The sequence below is a fragment of the Notamacropus eugenii genome, chromosome 4 (assembly GCF_028372415.1).
Source record: "Notamacropus eugenii isolate mMacEug1 chromosome 4, mMacEug1.pri_v2, whole genome shotgun sequence".
In the NCBI taxonomy this organism is placed as follows: domain Eukaryota; kingdom Metazoa; phylum Chordata; class Mammalia; order Diprotodontia; family Macropodidae; genus Notamacropus; species Notamacropus eugenii.
The window spans coordinates 287,510,508-287,534,741 of NC_092875.1; the positions used below are offsets into that span (position 1 = coordinate 287,510,508).

At 36.9% G+C, this 24,234-nt stretch overlaps 1 protein-coding gene across 3 annotated transcripts in view; it reads right to left on the reverse strand.

Annotated features, from left to right (window-relative positions):
- The window catches only part of CPA6 (carboxypeptidase A6), a 365,360-nt gene that overhangs the window by 37,456 nt on the left and 303,670 nt on the right, over positions 1–24,234 (reverse strand). For all 3 annotated transcript variants that reach the window (XM_072604784.1, XM_072604783.1, XM_072604785.1), the window contains 2 exons: positions 4,422–4,532; positions 3,982–4,072 (listed from right to left, as the gene is read on the reverse strand). In XM_072604784.1, coding sequence (XP_072460885.1) covers positions 3,982–4,072; positions 4,422–4,532 — 202 coding nt within the window. The remainder of the gene's footprint in view (positions 1–3,981; positions 4,073–4,421; positions 4,533–24,234) is intronic.

The window sequence follows — 24,234 nt, forward strand, 5'->3', positions numbered from 1 at the left end:
CACTAAAGTGATTTTCATAAAGTACTGGTCCAATCAGGTCATGTCCTTGCTCAATAAAATCTCCATCAGCTTCCTATTGCCTCAAGGAGCAAATATAAAATATTTTGTTTGGCATTTGAAACTCTTCATGACCTAGCTCCCTCCTAACCTTCCAGTGTTCTTATACCTTACTGCATGCTATGTATTCTTCAATCCAACAACACTGACATCCTGTCTGTTTCACAAACAAGACATTCCATTTTTTGACTTTGGGTCTTTTCTCTGGCTGTCTCCCATCCTTGAAACACTCTCCCTACCCTGCTCTGCCTGCTGGGTATGACTTCGTTTAAGTCTCAACTAAAATCTCACATTCTAAAGGAAGCCTCCTCTACCTCCTCTTAATCGTGGTGCCTTCCCTCTGTTGATCATTTCCTGTACGCAGCTTGCTTTGTATATGAAAATCACTTTAGTGGATGAACGGAGGATGGACTAATGGAACTAATCAATTTCAACAATTGGTTATTAATACTTGCTGTCCCTCACATTAATTTTGGAAATGTTTTATCACTTTTCTGGATTTAGAGCAAAAATTGTTTCTCTTTGTTGTTTGGTTTGGTTTGGGCTCTACAATAGTGTTTTCCATTGTCTATGCACATGTTTTGGAAATAGTTTTTGCCAGAACATTCGGGATCAATTGGTATGCAAAATAAATAACATATCCTTATATCTTTCATTGTAACAACTGCTATGAGTAGGTGTATTATTTGCTAATTATTTGAAATTTGAAGTAATTCATTCTAAGTCTTGAATGTTGACTCTGCTGAGAAAATCTAAATGAATCAAAAATTGAAAGAAGAAACTGAGGGAATTATCAGCTGAGACTATAGCTGAAGCAAAAGCCCAAAGTGGAAAAATATATCAACAGACAGATAAGTTCAATAGAGAAGGAAAACCAAATGGAAGCTAGAGACTTCAATGCAACATGATAGGGAGAGTTTACAAAGGAGTCTAACCTTACACATACATCATTAGCTGAACTGCTAGAGTTACGTAGCTAATACTGTCTGTTAACTAGTGAAATGAGGACGGGGATGCAAAGGATTGATAATGCAATCTTTAAGCTCTTGGTTCCCACCTGCTGGAGACAGAGAACAATGTTGATCTGACAGATTTGGGGCAGACAGGGTAATGGAAAGAACACTGGACTTAGGTCAAGGCATCTGGGTTTGAGTTCTGGCTCTACCGCTTACTAGCCAGGTTGTCTTGGTCAAGTCACTTACACTCTATAAGCTTCAGTTTCCCCATCTGTAAAACTGAGATAATGATGTGTGCTCCTGTCAGATACTCTGTTTTAGCTGAAATTGCCCAGCTTGTACTCCAAGATTCATTGCACTTGAGAGGAAGGATGGTGATGGCTGATGCAGAAAAGTATGGGGACTCAAAAAAAGGACTAAATTGAACATGATGGGGAGAAGAGAGGAAATGATGCCTTGTTAGCAAAGCCAGAAAGTTGTCTTCTCCAACATCCTGGGCCATATCTCAATATCAAGGCAGTTTATTCCCTTGATGAGGGAAACATCCTGCCCCAACTTGCCCCCATGAAAAGGAAAAAGAAACAATTGAGGGAGCAGGACTTGAGAAACCAGTTATAGTCAGCTGGGAGCAAAACCCAGTACTAGACTGTCTGCTTGAGTCTAGTCCATTTTATTCTCCAGGATAGACTTGTTGGGTCTGAGTCACCCCACACTAACCTACCAAGGAGATTTTGCCCTCAGTAGAAAAACCTTGGGTAATTTCCCATTCTGTGCTTATAATGTCATTCTCCTCATAATATCTCTTTAAGGTAGGGATGGAGCTCACTTTACGTTTTAGAAGGGAAGATGGAAGCACAAGGAGTGAAAAGAGGTTGACTTTATCCTGGTAATATTGCTTTCTGTATATGTAAGTTTAAGCACTCTGGCAAAGGAACGTATCTATCCTGTATGTATCTTACGGAAAAACGGAGGACAAAGCCTTCTGAAAACTTCTTCAAACTTGACTAAGAAAGTTGGTATTTTCAAATTAGTGTGTGGAACATTATGGTCTGAATGTTATGGAGCCAAATTTGTTTTCCATAAAAGGATTCAGGTTCAGACTGAATTTTAATTGGGTAACACCATCCTCTTGAGGCAACTAGATGGTACAGTAGATAGAATGACTAGGCCTGGAATTAAGAAAACTCATCTTCGTGAGTTCAAATCTGATCTCAGATACGAGCAAGTTACTTAACCCCATTTGTCTCAGTTTCCTCATCTGTAAAATGAGCTAGAGAAGTAAATGACAAATCACTTCAGTATCTGCCAAGAAAACCCCAAGCTCACAAAGAGACATTCAGAACTGAAAAATGACTGAACAACCGTATTCTCAGGTCACCAGGTCATGTATAATTTTGGAGTTCTAATGTTCATAAGATTCTTTACCATTCTCTAGGTTTTATTAGAATCAAGAAGTTAAAATGTCTGAAAAAAAACCCCTGAGTATAGCCAATAGCACAAGAGAATAATATTGTGAATGGCAGAGTGGTGTCAGCAGAAGAACACTGGACTTGGCAGTAAGTCTCTGCCCTGACAACGACCAGATAAGGGCTTATGGGCAATTCTCTCCAGAAAATGTGTCCTTCTAGAGGGCTGGGATTTTATTTTTATCTTCATTTTTCCAGCACCTACCACAGTGCCTTGCACAGTGTAGGCACCTAATAAATGCTGAGTCAATAGAATTGAACTGATGATCATCAGTGTTTTCATTTGGAAACTGGAGGTGATAAAACTTGTATTACCTTCCTCAAAGGGTTGTGAGAAAAGCTCTTTGTAAAATGCAAACTTAAGCAAATAGGAGTTACTATAGTAACAATAATAAAACATTGAATGAAAACATTGTTCCTAAATGTACTATCAAAAGTAAGACATTAAGATAGCCACAATTTCTGCTTTAGTTCTCTAGGACATGGATTGTTAGTTGTAATAACTCATATTTATTTTATAGAGCCATATAAATCAGTGACATTTAAGACCAGAGGAGGTGGTAGGTCAGTCATATAATCAGAGTAAAGGGTAACATATGGATAGTTCAAGGGCTACATTTGTATCCATAAAATATTAAAAAATAAACCCAAACAATAACCTCTCCCCCCAAAAGGATAGTCTTTAGAACATTCGGTAGAGTTTTATTAGAGGCTTTATGGAAAGATATGGCAAGAAACTGCCAAAGAGTGGGAAGGTATGGAGAAGTTGTGATCTGTACTGCTGGAAGAAGTCAGAAGGCTATTTCCTTATTTTAAAAAAATCCTAGATTGTCTCTTTCACCTTTTAACTAATTTATTCTTTCTCCTCACCTAAAATGTGGGTTGATTTTTGGAATAAGTGGCTCATATAGGGTGGGAGGGGTCTCCATATGGTTGAGACTATGGGCCCATCAAAGAATAATGAGATGCCAGACAGCTGCTTCCTTATTAATAGGGGTAAGGGTTGCATTAGAAATGGAGAGAAAAAAAAATACAATTGTCTGTATAAAATTGTTAACAAATATGCCTTGACTGACTGGTTGACTATAACTAGAAAGAAAGGTTGGCAGCTTTCATCAGCATGGCAGTATAATGGGGTGAGGATGATAAAATTACTCACTCAATCAGATTTAAATCACAAATTAGTTCCTGCTCTAGTTATTTCTATGACACATATACATCATTCCTCCCACTTTTTATATCTATGTTTAAATGATCAATTTTCAGAATTTGGCTGACAGGCTTAAATTCTTGGTCCTAAAATATATAACACACATATACATCTATCCTTATTTCCTTTGAGACTCATGACAGAGACCCCATGTCTGTGCTTTTCTATGTCAGTCTTGCATAGACTAGAAAAGCAGCAGAGGCTCCTGCTGGATTGCTAATGGGCTTGTCACTCTGAAGTGTGAAACCTATGGGCACCTTGTGATCCAATTTCCAATTATTTCCCAACTTACCACACCAGTTCACCTTCCAATTACGATTAGCATCCACTCCACGGCAACGGAACCTTGAGTTTCTTGACCTTGTTTTCCTCCAAAATCGATCCTAACCTCAATTAAGAAAACAGATGAAGAAAAAGAAAGTCTACAGTTTAGTCACATGTACAGTAGTAGATCAGCTACTCAATTAATTTCAGTACTTCTGCATAATTTTCTTTTTGAGCATCTAAGAAAGGAGTCAATGAGACAGTTAATAGAGAGAATATTGGATCGATAATAAAGGGATCGAGGTTCTGGTCCTGGCTCCCCTACTAATTATCTGTGTGACTCTGGACAAGTTACTTTGACTATCTCAACCTTCCCTTTCAGGGAGTTGGGACTAAATTCCTAAAGGTCCTTTCAGCTCTATGTCCTATTATTTATTCAATGTCTAGTGGAAAGACAAAATGGCTTACATTGGTCCAGCTAAAATGGTATCCATCAACATTAAAAACAGGCATGATGTAGAAATAGAGGTGGTTTAACATTTTCCTCATGGCAGGATCACTCCGATATGTCTGAAGAGCCTAAAAGACAAAGAATGTGTTTCTTTTACAGTTCAGCACAAAAGAAATGTCTGGATGACAACTAAACAAAGATATTACAAGAAGTTAAATGGGGGAAAAGTCTAATACATTTAAAAGAAATACAACCTTAACACTAGTGGGTGCAGGTGTCACTGAGGAGGGTGGAGGTGACTACATCAGATATATTTATCAATATATCTAACACGTTGTCTCTGAAGATGTAATCAACCATACCCTGTTATAATAATTAGCTGCTTTGACTCCTAAAGGCAATATAATGTATCTTCAGGCCCACATGTTTCTCTCATCTGCTGCTTTAGGGGAATTAGGTTAAATGAAAAATTATAAATATAATCCTAATTGCTCTTAGCTCTCAATTAGGAGACTCCTAAATTTAGGCAGAGGTTTGGTTCTTTCCTTTAATTAACATTTCTATTTATTGCTAACCGTATACCGGTCTCTTTGTGGTTAAAGCAGAATTCAGGTTACTGGAAACATGCAGGTGAAGAAGTAGCAGGTATATTATGGTGTCTACTAATAGACAAGCATTGGGAGGGGAAGTTGGGGAAAGATCAGAACTTTTCTTGGAACTTTCCTCAGTCACTGAGGGTGGGTACAGCTGGTGTCTTCAGTCTGAGTTTTCTGTGATGAGTTGCCTTGATAACCCTTCTCAGTCTCTCCCTTCTCAGCTGCAGCTCAATTCTTTTATTTTTTCCCTCTTTCCTTTTGCTTGTTGCCCCATGCTAACAAATCTTTTCAGTTTAGCTCTTGAGGTTCTGACTTTTTCTCTCTTTACTTTCTCTCTCTCTTAACTCTCTTCTCTGTTTCCCTCTCAGAATCTTTGGGTGGAATAGTTCTCTGTCCTCACCACTGTCAGATGTTCAGATTCCTGGGTTCTGAACTGACATGCTATTTTATACAGAACTGACAGGGCTGGGTGAATTTTTTCTACCAATCTGTATAGAATTCCTGTGTGGCCTCATTTCATTTCAAGTCATGGTGTTAAAGAACTCCTAAATTGATCAAAGATGTTTAATATACTTATTTAAAATGCATTTGTTTATTTCAAAAGAGATAACTAGGCTTTATTCATACAGTTTATGCCTCTGATTTATTGATGCACTGGGGAATTCTGGGCTCTCTATAATTATTGAGGTAGAGATATGGAATAGCCCTTTTGAAGTATCTGATTATAAAAACATAAGGCAACAAAAGATTTATTCACTTCACTCATTCTGACTTGAGACTTTTGTCTGATGCACAAACTATTCCGCTTTGCATCTGCTGCTCTGACTGGTTTCAGCTCAATGGAACAAGATACCCCTACATGGGGTACCATCTGGTATCTTTCCTCCAGTCTCCACTTTCCTGTCTCCTTTTACATGTTGTCTCCCTTCATTAGACTGTAAGCTCCTTGAGGGCAGAGACTGTCTTTCTTTTAAATTAATTGTATCCTTAGCACTTATCACAGTGACTGGCACATAGTAGGCACTTAATAAATGTTTATTGGATTTAACTAACCACAATTATGTAAAACTCGTTAAAATAGGAGAACTAATTAAATGATGTTATAACTTTTGAAAATGTGTGCGGAGGTAAAGTAGGACTACTTTGTTAGAAAATATGCACTTATTTGGTGGTCTTCAAACCTGAGATAGGAAGCTTGATGTAGAGAATTTTGGTGAGGATTTAAGAGTTGAAGAAGAAATAAAGGTAATTTTTCTGTGAAACTACAACATAGATCACATAAACAGAGGGAGAATATGGTTGATGCTTTTCTAATGCAGATGACCAAAATGAAATAGAAGAAAGGTATAATAGTCATAGGGTACTTAAATTACCTTGCAGAAATTTTCATCTCTGATGAAAGAAGCAACACACAAAACTACTGTTCTAAGATTCATTTTACCAAGGAAACATTTATTAGTGAGGAGATAAAGTGACTATATAAATTTATAATAGGCAAAGAAATCTAATAATCAGGTAAAAATGCTAAATGTCAAAGAAATAGATTTTTTTAAAATTCAGAAAGACAATGGTATAACCTTATGACTAGAGATTCTAAAAGAGAAGGTGGTTTACTGTTAATTATTTGTCCTATGCCTTCCATCTTACTCCTTCTTGAATTCTCTAGATCTTTATGCTGGCAATTATCATCACTAGTGAATCTTCAATCTCTCTCTCTCTATGGGTCTCTCTTCTTAATTTTGAACCTTGAACTCATTTCCATCTGGAATGCCCGTTCCAGATACCTGTATTGATTTGTTAATTTCATTAATGGGCCTTCTTCTGCGTATCATACCCTGGACAATTGGCCTTTAGTTTTTCCAGCTAGTTTTCCTATATGAATTGGTAGGTTAATCCTTTTTGATTAGTGATTATTGATGAGGCCTTGGAATGTTCTTGGTATGGGTTGATGCAGCCAGAATGATATTATCCACAAATCAGAGTACCTGGAAGATATCATGATTTATAAACTAGATATCACTCATCCTTGTACATTGGGACCTCATGTAAGACCTTTTCCATTACAATGGTCACCAATGTTGGAAATTATTTCTTATTTTCAATTGATGTTAATACACTGAGGGTCACTGAGCCAAGTTATCTCTGTAGTCGCATTTATCCAGGAGTCTTCTATGATTTTGTAGGGGACTTTAGCCAGGACATATAGTAAATCCTTCTTACTTACATATAATCAGAATAAGCAAGTATCCCAGAGGACAGCAGCACAGTGGAATTTATGGAAAATTAAGTTTATGAAATGAGGGAGTGGGAGAGGCCAGAGGTACAATCACATAGAGCATGTTGAGATCAAGTATTTAACAAAAGGGATCGATCACAAGGAGGGGCAGCTGGGTGGTGCAGTGGAAAAAGCATTAGCCCTGGGATCTGGAAGACTCCTCTTCCTGAGTTCAAATTTGACCTCAGATGCTTACTAGCTGTGTGACCCTGGGTAAGTCACTTAACCCTCAGTTTCCTCATCTGTCAAATGAGCTGGAGAAGGAAATGACAAGCCCAGTGTCTTTGCCAAGAAAACTCCAAATGGGATCACAAAGTCAGACATGACTGAAATGGCTAAATAACAACAATATTCCCAAGAAGGATTATTGCCCTTCTGATCTGGAAGAAATTATCAGGCTGCTAACTGATGCTATCAGGACCTAGGGCAGGCTTCTGTGAGGGACTATGAGAAGCACCTTTGATTGCTGTTATGTTCAGTTGTCACTATGTATCCTTAATCTCTAATGTATCTCTACATTTTTTGTTATCTTAGTAAAGCATATTTAGTACTCTTGTAGTTGGAATGTTTATTTGAACTGAACATGGAATTTGAGGCTCTGTGGGACAAATTACAATTGCAATACAAAGGTCTTCCTAGCAAAGTTATATGGCTACGAATCTCAAAATACCATGACGCCTGGACTCAACATTTTAAACTGACCCAAAGGACAATGGGAAGGGCGGCAGGATTTTGTTTTATTTTATACAACCGAAGTATGAACACATCATCTACAAAGCTACAAAATACTACTTTTAAAGCAGAATTTTTGCAAAATTAAATTGTCAGCTTCTTAAAGGGCACTAACTTCAATAGAATGACCCCTTGATGAGGAATAATCCAGGATATGACAAGCAACTGACTTCTGAGAACAAAATTGCGTGTTTGTATGGGGGAAGGGGAGGTTGAGGAGAGGGTAGGTAGGAGGGAGGAAGAGGGAGAGGGAGACAAGGAGAGGAAGCCATTTATATAAATGAATAAGAGACAAAATGAAAAATACATACTTCTTCCTAGCATTCTGACCCCCCACACTCCAAGAAAGAAAAAAATTCAGACAAGCAGAGTTCTGCGCCCCAGTGCTGGATGGAGCGACTGTGGATATGGAGTGAAATGCATCACTCAGGGCCTCTCTCCTTAAGTAGTCAGACAATCCAATAAGCGAACTTTTGACAGTTAGAACCCCAGATGTATCAAACATCTGGGGGAGAAAAGAAAATGCTGTAGGTCTGGCATACTTTGTTTATGTTTCTTGAAGGAAATAGTAATAAGAGAGTTTTTTTTAGGGTCACCAAAAATGAAGGCTACTTTAAGCTGCGATCCTGAACCCATAACATTCCTGAATGCTGAGTAGCGTCTCACTTTGTACCTAGGAGCCATTAAGGGCTAGGAAATAATATATTAAACTTGTGCTGGACAGTGCTGTTCCTGTTTTTCCGCTCCCACCCTTGGCACAAATATAATCAATTACCTATTCAAGGATAAGAAAGTGCCCAGAAAACATCAGAGATGTGAGTTACAATAGGCACCAGGTCTGGAATGACTGTGGTTGTCTGATGAAGTTTGCTGGCATATAGGAAATTCCTTAATCCATGAGTATACACTTTTTTCTTTAAATTTTTAGCTACTGCAATATAATAAGCAATAATACAGTAGCTAGCAATATTTTGGTATATAGGGAACTTTTATGGTTGTTATATTTGTTCTTGACTTTTTGGGGGGAATATCCCCAGCAGTGAGATCTTTCATTTTATTGTCATTTTATTAATTGTCATTTTATTAATTGAATTTCAAATTATTTCCAACAGTGGTTGGATCAATTTATAACTCCATCAAAAACATATTTGCGTGCACATGTTTTCCTGCAGCCTCTCCAACACTGACTATTTCCATTTTTGTCTTAGAAAATTTGCTGAGTTTTAGGCAAAACCTATTAGCAATTTGGAGCAATCTTTCATATGGTAGTTAATAGTTACAATTCTTTATTTGAAACCTGTTCATATCCTTTGATCACTTATCCACTGAGGAATGACTCTTTGTGCAATGTTTTTGTGCTAATTCACTAAATACTTTGGATATTAGACCCATATCAGACATACTTGATGCAAAGGCTTTTTTCCCCCCAATTGACATTTTCTCCAATTGACAATTTCCTTTTTATCCTAGATATATTTATCTTGTTTGTACAAAAGCTTTTCCATGTCATGTACTCATCTTTATCTTTTGGGATCACTTCCAACCCCTGTTCAGTGAAGAATTCTCTCCTTAGCCATGGTTGTAAGAATCAACTGCTTTCATTTTCCTTTGATTGAAAAAAAAAGGTTTGACCTTTTGTATTTAGGTCATGTATTTTTTAGGTACTTATTATGGTATATGGTATAAGATGCAGGTCTAAACACATACACACACACGTGTATTCATGTGTATATACCCACATACTGCCAAATCACTTGTCAAGTTTTTCAGCTTTGTTTTTGTTCAATCATTTTCAGTTCTATCTGACTCTTTGTGATTCCATTTGGGATTTTCTTGGCAAAGCTATTGGAGTGGTTGGCCATTTCCTTCTCTAACTCATTTTATAGATAAGGAAACTGAAGCCAACAGGGTTAAGTGACTTGCCCAGGGTCACATAGCTAGTAAGTGTCTGAGGCCAGATTTGAACTCAGGAAGAGTCTAATCTTGATTCTAGGCCTTGATTCCGCTGTACCACCTAACTGCCCCAGCTTTTTTAAATAGATAGTCCTCCTATAAGCAGTTTACATTCTTAGGTTTATCAAATACTAGGCTATCGAGCTGTATTTCTATTTCTTGTTTATCTAGTACGTTCCATGCATCTACTCTTCTATTTTTTAGCCAGCACTAAACAGTTTTTGTAACTAACAATTTATAATATAATTTGATTTCTCGAAGTACTATTCCTCCTACTTTATTTTAGGATTTCTGTTAAGTTTCTAGACCTTTTGTGCTTCCAGATGAATTCCTTGTCAGAGAAATTGTCAAGGGAGATTTCTGTTTGGGTATAGGCTGGATGAGAAATCCCTTCTGAAATCCCTTCCAGTTCTGTGACTCTGTGACAAAGATCTCAGAAGAATCTTAATTGCCACTGATATGCTGAGCAATTGAAAGATGCATGGTGGATAGAGGTAGGCTGCCGCATAGTAGCTTGTGCCCAAGAAATGAATGAAAAGATATCATTAAGGATTACTGGAAAAATAGGTGAGGAGGTTATCCAATGAAGGCTAGAGATAAGAAGTGAATAGCACAAGTGCTGGACTTTCATTTATGAATTATTAATGATCCAAAGGAAAGCCTATAGTATGTTGAATAGTATTCTTTAGAGAATTTGCTAATGAAAATGGATAAGAAATGAATAGGTTGAGAAGGTACAGAGACATTATGATTTTCACTGGTGGAGGATCAATTTATAACTCCATCAAAAACATATTAGTGTGCACATGTTTTCTTGCAGCCCCTCCAACACTGACTATTTCCCACACTGATGAGTCACAGATCCTTTGAAGATTCTTAGAATATAACTCATAAGAACAACATTAATATATGTGTGAAATGTCATTTGATGCCACAGATATATTTTATAGCAACTTCATTTGTATTTATTTGTGCATTTGTTATGCTTGATTTAATCTATGCAAATTAATATAGCAAAGATCCAAATAATAATGGTTTAAAGATAAGTAATAAGAATAGTATATAAAAATGTGTTATATATTGCATTATTTATGGGAACATATCTAATCAATGCTTCTTGTACGGGTTAGAATATTCCCTTGTAAGGATGGTGAGTCATTGCTTGAAATACTAAATTCATCTTGGCATTAATAAGATGACTGAACACACAGATACATTCATTAAATTGGACTAAGAGCTGCATCTATGTACTTGACTATATAATATATGTCTCTGAAGCTATTGACTGACAACCCCAAATTCTACAGGTTTTTATACACAATCCTTCAGGTCAGTCTGGATTCTTCTGGTCTCCTACCTGATTTTCATACTAGCCTGTAATTTCAAATAATACAGCAATGGGCTATAATGGTACAAACCTTGGCATTTGATTTTTTAAAAATAATTTTTAAAATTTTACTTTAGACTCAAATGGCAGAACATAAATACAGAATAGAGAAAAGAACAAAAAACATAACATAAACTTAAATATTGGAAATTAAATACAAAGTTAAAAAAGAAAAAAGCATGTCAGATGCATAGTACAACATGAGAGGATTCAAATTATGTAGCAATAAATTTTCATTTCAAGAAAGGCTGTACGATAAATAACATTTGTTGTGTTGAAAATCATCCATCTTTGTTTCCTTGTGTGTTCTTTAGCTCTCTGCTGTGCACCTTTTTACTTTGTTCTTTTCCCCTCTTTCCCCTTCTCCCCAGGAGGCTACAATAAAGTACTCTCTCTCTCTCTCTCTCTCTCTCTCTCTATATATATATATATATAGATATAGATATATAGATATATGTATAGATATCTATACATATATCTATATATATAGATATATATAGATATATGTATAGATATCTATACATATATCTATATATATATATGTATAGATATATATATACATATATATTAATATGTATATATGTTCCCTTAACTATCTTAATATTGAATAAGGTTAGATGAGTTACAAATAACATCTTTCCATGTAGGAATGCAAACAGTTCAACTTTAATAAGTTCTTTAAGGCTTCTTTTTCCTGTTTACCTTTTCATGTTTCTCTTGATTCTTGTATTTGAAAGTCAAATTTTCTATTCAGCTCTGGTCTTTCCAACAAGAATGCTTGGAAGTCCTCTATTTCACTGAAATTTCATTTTTTTGCTGAAGTATTATACTTAGTTTTGCTGGGTAGGTGATTCTTAGTTTTAATCCTATCTCCTTTGCCTTCTGGAGTATCATATTCTAAGCCCTTGGATCCCTTACTGTAGAAGCTGCTAAATCCCGTGTTATCCTGATTGTGTTTCCACAATACTTGAATGGTTTCTTTTGGGCTGATTGTAATATTTTCTCCTTGACCTGGGAATTCTGGAATTTTGCTACAATGTTCCTAGGAGTTTTCCTTTTGGGATCTCTTTCAGGAGGTGATTGGTGAATTATTTTCATTTCTATTTCCTCTGGTTCTAGAATATCAGGGCAGTTTTCCTTAATAATTTCTTTGAAGATGATGTCTAGGCTGTTTTTCTGATCATGGTTTTTAGGTAGAACAATAATTTTAAAATTATCTGTCTTTGATCTGTTTTCCAGGTCACTTGTTTTTCCAATGAGATATTTCACCTTGTCAGCTATTTTTTCATTATTTTGGTTTTTTTGTAATTTCTTGATTTCTCATAAAGTCATTAAGTTCCATCTGCTCAATTCTAATTTTTAAAGAAATATTTTCTTCAGTGAGCTTCTGAACCTCCTTTTCCGTTTGACCAATTCTGCTTTTTTAAAGCATTCTTTTCCTTGGCTTTTTGGACCTCTTTTGCTATGTGGGTTAGTCTATTTTTAAAGGTGTTATTTTCATCAGCATTTTTTGAGTCTCCTTTAGCAAGTTGCTGATTCACTTTTCATATTTTCTTGCATCTCTCTCATTTCTCTTCCCAATTTTTCCTCTACCTCTCTCATTTGGTTTTCAAAATCCTTTTTGAGCTCTTCCAAGGCCTGAGACGATGGCATATTTTTTTTGGAGGCTTTGGATGTAGAAGCTTTGACCTTGCTGTCTTCCTCTGATTATATACTTTACTCTTCCTCATCTGAAAGGATGGAAGAAAATACCTGTTCACCAAGAATATCACCTTCTATAGTCTTATTTTTTCCCCCTTTTTGGACATTTTCCCAGCCAGTTACTTGACTTTTGAGTCTTTTGTCAAACAGAGGGCATACTACCCTATGTTTCAGAGGTTTTATGCGGCTATTCTCTGAGACATCTCTAAGGATCTGTAAGTTCTCAGTTCCTCCAAGGTGGCACAATCAAGGGAGAGGAGTTTACTCCTCTCCTGGCCTATGCTGTGGTCTGTGACTCTTTTCTGTCCTGGAACTGCGAGTCTTTAGGCCAGGGCTGCAAAAGTGGCTGCTGCTGCCCTGGGGCTGGGACTGGAGCCAGACCAAGTTCCCCTCTCACCCAGGTGAAAGAGATTTCTTATTGATCTTTGAAGCTCTCTTTGGCATTTGTGGGCTGTGAAATCTGGGACCTGCAGCAGCTACTTGTGATTCAGCACCCTGAAGCCTGTTCCAGTCCTGTCCATGCTGGGAGGGCCATGCTGGGCTCCACCCTGAACCCGATGTGATAGAACTTTCCTGTTGGCCTTCCAGTCTGTCTTGGCCAAGAAATCTGTTTCACTCTGATATTTTGTGGCTTCTGCTGCTCTAGAATTTGTTTAGAGTAATTTTTTACAGGTATTTTAAGAACTCTCTTGGTTCTACCCCTAGACATACCTTTTACATTTCACATATATATATATATATATATATATATATATATATATATATATATATATATATATATATATATATATATATATATATATACTATGTATGGATATATATTATACTTTTAATATTTTATCCTTGACAGGACAATTTTCTTTAACTGTTTCTTGTATTACTATATCAAGACTATTTTTTTTGATCATATCTTTCAGTTAGTCTAATTATTTTTATATTTTCTCTTCTTGATCTATTCTTCAGATCTATTGTTTTTCTTATAAGACGTTTTACTTTCTCTTCTATTTTTTCATAATTCATATTTGGCTTAATTATTTCTTGATCTCTTATAATTTTGCTGGCTTTACTTTGCCCAATTCTAATTTTCAAGGTGTCATTTTCTTCCTTAAGATTCTGGATTTCCTTTCCTAATTAGTTGACTTGCCTTTCATTACCTTCTTATTTTTCTTGGATTACTCTTTTTTTTTTTCCATCTCTGTCATTTGATTTTTAAAGTCTTTTTAAAGATCTAAGAATTCTTTTTGGGCAGGTGACCATTTGACATTAGTCTTTGGGTGTTTCCTTATTTCAATATTCTCTTCTGAAGATGAATCCTGGTCATCTGTATTCCTACAGTAGATTTCTATGGTTGTATTTTTTCTCCTTTGCCTGTGCGTTTTTTTTGTGGTGATAGCTGAATTTTTGTAATCATCTCTAGCCCTGGGGTATGAGAGATGGTGCCTCTTGCCCCAGATCTTCAGTTCTCCTCTCCTGTCTGGAACCATAGCTAAACCTCCTACCTCCTGTAAGTGCCCACAGCCAGGGACTTTCTGCCTCACTGCTTCTGTATTCACTGGATGTGTGCTGGATCCTTCTCACCCCCTTTGCTCTTCACAGCACAGCTGGGTCCGGCATTCTTCATCAGCAGAGGTTCCTTTAATCTTCCTGGGCTCAAATGCCCAGCTCTTGTCACTATGGATGTGTGTGTGTGAAAGTTCCTTTGAATGGGGCTGAAGTAGCCTCTCAAACCAACTAACCCCAGGGCTTAGGGCTTCTAGTTAAAATGGAACCTAGCCTGGAGGTGTTTACTCTTCAGGTTTTTTTCTTCAGATCTTCTCAAATTGTCCCAGGGAGACTGGATTGTGCCCCTATTGTTATTTATCTGCACCCACACTTTGTTCGCCCTGAGTGCCATTTTGACTGTTTTGTGGGGAAAAATCTTGAGAATTTGAATTTTTCTGACGCACTCCACTGTCTTCACAGAATCCTCTCCCAGCATTTGCTTTTTTGCTTGTTAATGATTAAGCATCAGTTCTCTATGGAGTCTAGAAAAGGGAAAATGTTCTAATAGGGATAGATCAGGACAGTGCTGATCTAACTGGCCACGTTCCTCATTTCTTTTCAATCCAACAGTCAGAATGTGGCTTCCTAACTCCTCCATCCCCAAGCAATGAGAAGAAGGAATGAGAGAAGGAAGCAATGAGAGAAGAAAGTAGTGTAGGTTCCCACCTCTTTCAAGGATGCTTCCTGTCCAGCATTCACAAGCTCTACCAGCCCCTAAGTCGAGCATAGGGTCATACAGAAATTTCCTCCTTAGAGTGGTTCACTGTATATAACATTGAGCTTGGAGTCAGGAAGAACTAAGTTCAAATCCTTTCTGTAAAACTGGGATTATAGTAGCACCTACTTTCTAGGGTTGTTGTGAGGAACAAATGAGATGATATTTGTAAAAAAGGGCTTAGCACAGGACCTGGCACATAGTAGGTCCTATAGAAATGCTTATTCCTTTACTCTTAATATCTATATTTGACCTGATGTTGGGCCTCACCCATTATGATAAAAAAGATTAACTTTGCAATAAATAAACTTTGTTTTTAGAGGATTAGTTAATGAGGGTATGCATCATTTCACTGTATCAGATCTTCCGTTCTTACCAGGACTGGGATGTATCTACCCTATGTCCAATGTATGGTGTAAATATAATTTATATTACATACTACACTTATTTTTATCAGTTTATAAGTATTCTAGCTGTTCTTCTTTTCTATGAAAACAGAATAGGAAAAATGAACTTAAAAATTAGAGCATAAAGGATAATCTCAAAGGTTTCTTCCAGCTCTAAAATTCTATGACCTTGTGATATTTTGGTTAGAGAAAGGAAGAAAATACTAATTAAGGTGAGTGGTGGTGACACTGGAATGCACAGCTAAGGGCACTGGTGTGAATGCCTTGTCTGCATATCTTTAATCAAAAAATATGTTTCATCTTTCAGAGGTGATATTTATGTGTGGATACTGACTAGATAAAAATGAAGGACTATAAGTTTTTGTTTGCTTTGCTTCTTTTGTATAATAAAGAACCTTAGAAGCATTTCCCTTCTGATGTAGAAGATACTTTTTAGTACTCAACACACATGCTGTACATGTACATGTGGAAGATGAGATGACTGGGAGTCAAAGTATATCTGTTTGTAAGTTTCAATCATGGGTGGTTTCTTACATGGAAATTTTAAGTTCTAATGGCTTAAAGGTCACTATAAAACAATGCATTACATGCCTCAGTGTGGCAGTCACAAGGAACTGCACTCATCTTTATCAATTTGTTTCAAATTTTCATTTCAGAGATGGAGCCAAAATGATAGAATAAAGGCAGGGGTGTATTTGAGCTCTCCCAGATTTCCCTCCAAACAGCTATAAAAGAACAACTCAAAGCAAATTCCGGATTGATAAAAGAGTAGGTGAAACAATTTTCTAGCTGAAGACAAGATAGAAGGTCAATAAGAAAGGTCTCACTGGGGTGAGAGTGGAGTGCACAGTCAAGATAATCAGGATTTATTTAGCAGCTTTTACATTAAAGGGTAGGAGCATTGGGAATATGATATTCTGGAGGGCAAGAGAGCTAGGATTACAATAAAGAATCATCTACCCAGTAAAACTGAATATAATCCTTCAGGAAAAAATGGATATTTAGTGAAATAGAGGACTTTCAATAATTCCTGATGAAAGGACCAGAACTGAACAGAAAATTTGATTCTTAAGTATAAGACTTAAGAGAATGTAAACAGGAAAGAGAAATCATAAGGCATTTAACAGGGTTAAACTGTTTATATTCCTAGATAGGAAGAAACTCTTACTTGAAACTCTTAAGAACTTTGTCATTATTAGGGCAGTTAGAAATAGAGATAGAGAGAGAACACAGGTGTGAGTTGACTGTGATGGAATGATATAAACAAATTAAGGAGTGAGAAAGAGGAATGCCCTGGGAGAAGGGAGAAAGAAGAGGAAGAATGGGGTGGTGATCGCAGGCAATAACATACACACTCATTTGGGTTTCTTACCCTTCAGAGAAGTAGGAAGGGAGGGGGATAAGAGAAGAAGGTGGGGCTTATAGAAGAGAGGGAGGATTGGGGAAAGCAGTGATCAGAAGCAAAATACTTTTAAGGAGGGCCAGCGTAAAAGGAGAGAGAGAGAGAGAGAGAGAGAGAGAGAGAGAGAGAGAGAGAGAGAGAGAGAGAGAGAGAGAGAGAGAGAGAGAGAGAGGATAAACAGCAGAAAAATAAGATAAAAGGAAATACATAACTGTGAATGTGAATGGGATGAACTAACCCATAAAATGGAAGTGGGGAGCAGAGTGGATTAAAAACCAGAATTCAATATTGTGCTGGAAATGTTAGCTTTAGAAATAGAGAAGAAAAAGAAATTGAAGAACTTAGAATAGTCAATGAGGACACAAAACTATCACTCTTTGCAGATGATGGTATACTTAGAGAACTGATAAAAAAACTAGTTGAAATAATCAGCAACTTTAGTAAAGTTGTAGGATAGAAAACAAAACCACATAAATCACCAGCATTTCTATATATTGCCAACAAAGTCCAACAACAAGAAGCAAAAAGGGAAATTCCATTTAAAATAACTGTAGACAATATAAACTACTTGGGAGTCTGCCTGCCAAGACAAACCCAGAAACTCTATGAACACGATTACACAACACTCTCCACACAAATTCAGACCTGAACAATTAGAAAAATATTAATTGCTCATGGGTAGGCTGAACCAATATAAGAAAAATGATAATTCTACCAGAACATTGTACATAGTAACAACAATATTGTAATGATGATCAACTGTGAATGAACTGCTATTCTCTGAAATACAAAGCCCCAAGACAATCTCAAAGGACTTATGATGAAAAATGCTATCCACCTCCAGAGAAAGAACTGATGGATTCTGAATGCAGATCAAATTATACTACAGTTTTTAAAAAAATTTTTGTTCATTTTCTTTAAAATGACTAATTCAGAAATAAGTTTTGCATGCAAAAAATTGATTGCTCATGAGTAGGCTGAGCCAATATGATAAAAATGACAATTCTAATATCAAATTGCCTCAATGAGAAGGGTGGAGAAGGAGGGGGTAAATTTGGAACTCAAAATTTTTAAAAATGAATGTTAAAAATTGCTTTTACATGTAATTGGAAAAAATACAATATTTAATAAAAATAGAGTTTTATTTCACCTAAAAATGTTGCTATTTTAAGCAAAGGGTTATTATAGAAGATGTCGTCAGGGAAGGAGATGGATTTAATTGTGATGTTAATTAACATATAGAAAGAAAAAAGCAATAAATGTCATGTTCTAAGTCTATCTTGGTTTTCCAATAACATAGTGGAAAACATTTATGAATATGCAAAAGATCTGTGATTTTGTCAGCATGAGAAAACTACTGGTACAAGAACGTTCTGCACCAAAACAGGTAACTACTAAGTCACAGGCTGGTTGTTATATTTTAGAGTGCTGCCTGAGGAACAAAGATGTTAAGCACCTTGCCCCAGATCAGTAAGGGGGAGGGGTAAGATCTGGACTTGAGTCTTCTGACTCCAAGCCCAGACTTCTGTTTAACCTAAAACATGCTAAGGAGAAAGGATACCATTCTCTAAGCAATCCTTTGTTAAAATGGAAGAACAATAAAGAATCCAGGCTGTGAACCTTGATCTGTAGAAGTCTATGGAGTTAAATAAAGATGAAATCTCTTCCCTTTTCTCATCATTTATGTTACTTTCTTTTGGAGAAAAGAGGGAAAATTCTACCTTAGAGTCAAAGTGAGACTTCGGAATATTGGGGCATTAATGTTGATATGCAAACAAGATAAATGTCGTCTAAAAGCACTGTTGAGAACAGAGATGCAGTTCTTTGAAAGGGCAGCTTTGGAAAGGTTTCCCTTCCCCCAGTCCTATGCTCCCCCTCTCCACCAACAAACAAACGCACTTGAATATGATCTAAGAGACTAAGAAGATAGTGCTGTGGTGTTCACTGAAGGGCACGCTAGAGGAAGAAAACACGTTCTAGTGATAACCATAAGAAGAGACGTAAATACCAAGGATAGCAGTAGTCTGAATTTGTGAAATTATCTAGGACAATAATGGCACACTCTTGAGAGTACTCCAGCTCATCCATACCAAGGAGAGGATTGAAAATTCAACACAAGGAAAATTACTTTGAAACAAGAGGGAGAAGAGTTTCCAAGGGAATAGAGGGATGGATCTCCATCTGTAAGGATGTTTACCACCCTGTGAAAAGCTCAGTGAATACTAAACGATAGCAAAACCATCACTTGACAATACCATGAAAAGAGCCATGGGGAACCTTCTTTGAAAGGGAGAACAGAAGAACTAGAAATTGTCTGTTTCTCTACTTTCAGTATATCACACACATGACAGGGAAACCAAGAACCGGGGGAAAAGAAGCAGTAACTCCAAATATCCTGTAAGTAACACAGATCACAAGAGTGAAGATAAAGGGACTCTTTGTTTTCTATTCTGAATGGTGTATGTGTGTTCATCCTTCATTGCCGAAGAAGACCATGCCATCAGAGAAATAATGACATGACTCGCACTTCACTTTGTTTTTTTTGAGTGAGGGAGGGCTGTGCAGGTCACCAGCCTCACTTCTCCTCCAGAGCCATCTGAATCCAGTGACCAGATATTCATCAGGATGACTGGAGATGACTCAGGATGAGACAATTGGAGTTAAGTGACTTGGCCAAGGTCACACAGCTAGTGAGTGTCAAGTGTCTGAGGTGAGATTTGAACTCAAGTCCTCCTGATTCCTGCTCTGGTGCTCTATCCACTGCATCACCTAGCTGCCCCATTCTGAATGGAATAGAGGAAAAACAGAGCTGGTGGAATAATAATGAATAAAGGAGAAATTATTAAGTACTTCCTGCGATATTATCAGACACTGTATTAGGTGCTAGGTATATTAGGACAAAAATAAGATACTTCCTGCCCTTAGTGAGCTTATGTTCTAATAAGAGAAGTGGTATTTAGGGAAGGGAGTTTTTCTAGGGAGTCATAGCACAGATAAGTGAAACCATAGGGCGGTCAACTGTCGTGATCTTTGCAGAAGCAACAGTGGCATTGCTTTGGTTTTGATTACTCTCCCCTGGTTATTGTCTTTCCCTCTTAGAAAGTAAGTTTCTAGAAGGCAGGGACTGTCTTACTTTCATCTTTGTATGATGAAGCACTGACTCATAGTAGGTACTTAAATGTTCTTCAGGGGGGAGGGGGAGGGGGGCCCCATCTAGGGTGATAGGCTGAAATAGGAGGGATCCTGTGAATAAGAGAGTACATATAGCTAAAGAGTGGGTGGCAAGATGTTCTAAGATCTGGGGTAGACAGATATCAAACATGGTTTGGGACCAGGTAGGTATAGTCAGATAAGCAGCTTTGTACTCCCTAATTGGCCCATAAAAGACCAGGGGAGGCTTCTAAATGGAGGGAAGAAGTCATATTTCTGGTCTGAAAGGTGCTTTTTTCAGATGGGCAAGGAGGGCAATAGCAGGGTGGATGGTATTAAGATATCTAGGGTGTATGGAAACTAAATCTTATTCTGATAAACTAACATTTCTCTCAGGTATTTAACAGTGACAAGGGGCTAGCAGAAATCCAATCTCTTCATTTCACAGATAAGGAAACTGAGGCATAGAAAGGTTAATTGACTTGTCTGAAACCACACAGCTAATAAATGTCTAAGCGAAATTCAAGTTCAGGTCTTCCTGTCTCATTGTCAAATTTTCTATCTGCTGGTCTACCTAGCTACCTGGAACTCAGATGGTAAATAAACTTTGTTAGGAAATATAAAATAAGATCAAAAGACAAATGAAAAAGAAGTAAGACTTGTTCATTTTTAATGTTTAGAAAATATTTCCTTTCTCCTTAGGAAGCATAATGATGATAGTCCCAGACTCAGCCTGTGTTCCATATTCTCATAGGAAAAAAGCCAGAAGCATGTATTTTCCAGATCTATTACAATTAGTTTTCTACCCACTATTTTCCTTAGGTGATGGTTTTGTAAATATTAGTTCCATTTTTACAAATGAGGAAACTGAGGTTAAATGACATTTGCAAGGTCATATGATTTGTAGGAGGCTGAGTCAAAGCTTGAAGTTCATTTTTTGACTCCATGTTCTTTTCTCCCTACACTAAAATTGGATCTTGAGCATGAGCTAAGAAAAGGCTCTCACAGAAGGTGCTTAGCCTTTTACTTGGTCCCTTAGAAAGCCTATCTTTTGCAAAAGGTTCATTTTAAATAGCTTATTTTTGAGGACCAGAATCTCATGAAAATGGTTACTGGCCACTCATATAGATTCCCTAAGCCATATTCTTGTATGCAGCTAAGTGATACAGTGGATAGAGTAATGTCAGGAATTCTCATCTTCCTGAGTTCAAATCTGGTCTCAGACTCTTACTAGCTGTGTGACTCTGAGAAAGTCACTTAACTCTGTTTGCCCCTGTTTCTTCATCTGTAAAATGAGCTGGTGAAGAAAATGACAAACCACTCCAGTACCTTTGCCAAGAAAACGCCAAATGGGATCGCGAAGAATCAGACATGACTGAAATGACTAAGCAATAGCAGTAGTGACATACTCCTGTTTGAATGTAGATCATCAGAAATCAGGATACCTGGACTGTAGTATCTCAGCTGATACACACAAGTGTCTTTGTCAAGTTAAAATTTAGCATTAGGCTGCCAAGGTCTGATGTAATATAAAAAGTCCATTTAAATGGCATTTACGTTTCTTTTGCAAAGCCAGTATATTTTACGTAAGTACTCATGTAATAAATTCCTACTGAATTCAATACTTGAGTACTTCAATGGTACTGTGATCTTATCGATGTGAATGTACTCTTCCGTGATGGTTACTGCAACCTATTCATACTTACTTATCCTGTTTGACTTCTTCATGGTCTCCTGGAAATACACCATGAGGGCGGGTAGGTGGTGCAGTAGATAGAGTGCTGATCCTAAAGTCAGGAAAACTATTTGTGAGGTTCAAATCTGGCCTTACTTATTAACTGTGTGACATTGGGCAAATCACTTAACCCATTATGCCTCAGTCTCCTCATCTGTGAAATTAGCTGGAGAAGGAAATGGCAAAACACTCTAGTCTCTGCCAAGAAAATTCCAAATGGGGTCACCAAGAGCTGGACACAGCTGAAAAGCTACTGAACAGCAACCACAAATCTACCATAGGTGATCCAATATAGTATGGAGGAAAGAACTGCTGGAATGAATGGACCTTAGTTTGAATTCTAGCTCTGTCAATTACTACATGTCATCTTGGCCAAGTCACTTAACTTCTCCTATCTAAGCTTCCTGAACTATAAAAAAGGGAGTTGGGCTAGATGACTGTGGTATTCCTTTCTGACTCAAGATATGACCCTGTGATCCTGCCAGGTGACTTTTCCTGTGTTGTCTTGACACTGTATGGATACTGTGTGAGGGTTGTCTGTTGATTATCTTTTGCCTTTGTTACAGGATTGATTCATGTTTCTTTCTAGCCTGTCTAATAAATTCATGTTGATTGATTTATTGATTCTCTGACAGCTTTTATTCCACTTCTGTGTTATTTCTCATCAATATGTTGCAGCCTGCTAACACTGCCCATATGCTTCTCTATTGCCTTGAATGTAGTTCTAGGAAATAGTTTCTTTGTAAACAAACTTATATACTGGCTTTTATTAACAATGAAAATTGCATAATCCAACAAGTTTTTCTTTTTGCCTTGGCTCCGAGGAAATGTACAGTTAAATTTCAATACACAATGGTATTAAATTTATGCCTCTGTACTTAGGTCTACAGTAACATGGAATCCTCAGCTCCTCTGAACTGATTTTTTGTTTTTGTTTTCCTTTTAATTGTCCTGATTCATATTTGGTTTTGTTTTTGTCTTGCCTCACATTGTATTTAATTTTGTAAGCCCTCTCAAATTCTTTCTGGAAGTAGATTATATATAAAACTTAAATAAAATATGTAACTAAAAATCTGCAGTTTCTGACAAAAGATAGAGATTGCCTTCTTGCTCAAAAATGAGATGTCCAGAAAACAGCATTCCTTGGTCTTACATATTAAATTCACATCATATCCGATAATCACTTATCATCTTTAAATCAGGTACATATCAAAACCACAACAAACAAATGAAAATAAAAAATACTTTCAAGTTTCAAGAAAAGACAATATATATCTTAGTTCTCTGCTTAAACGGTATTACAAATAAAGATATTCTAAGTAAGAGATCAAAGATTTTAAAAGGGTAAAAAAATTATCTCAAAGCATAATTTCTTTCACTAGTTTCATCTTTTAAGCATATTAACCATATGCTTAATAAAAAGACCACAGGTACTTTTAAAGGCTATATTATCCTCCCACTCCCAAACACCCAGTCAGTTGCCAAGTATTACTGATTCTGCCTCTCCCATTCATCCTTTCCTCTCCATTCACATTGCCACCCCAAAAGATCAGAGTTTCATTTCCTTTCATCTAGCCCATAATAATGGCCTACTAGTTGGTCTCTCTGCCTTCAATTCTTCAGTTTTTCCCCTCTCCAATCCACCCTTTGCATAGCTAGGAAAAAAAAAGAAAAAAAGAAGTCTTCCTACTGCATAAATCTGTCCATAGCATGCCTCTGATTAAAAATCCTCAGAGGCTCCCCACTGCTGACCGAATAAAATTCAAATAACCTGCTACTTATAGCCCTCCACAATATGGCTCCATCCTATCTTTTCTGCTTTATTTCCTACTCTCCTTCCTACATGGTACATTTTAGCCAAAATTTATCATTAGCTATTTCCTGACCATGTTCTTTTCCTGTGTATCTGTACAAGCTGACTTCTGTTACATATAAAAAGTTCAAGAGACATATTTTCTAGGTAATTAATAACTTATTAATCATGCTAACATATAATAAATATTATATTATTATATAATATATAATAATTTCCCCATTAGAAGGGGCAACAAGGTGGTTCAGTGGATAGAGCACTGGGCTTAGAATCAGGAAGACTCATCTTCAAGAGTCTGAATCTGACACTTACTAGCTGTGTGACCCTGGGCAGTCACACTGCCTCAGTTTCCTTACTTGTAAAATGGGTTGGAGAAAGAAATGGCAAACCACTTCAGTAACTGCCAAGAAAATTTCAAAAAT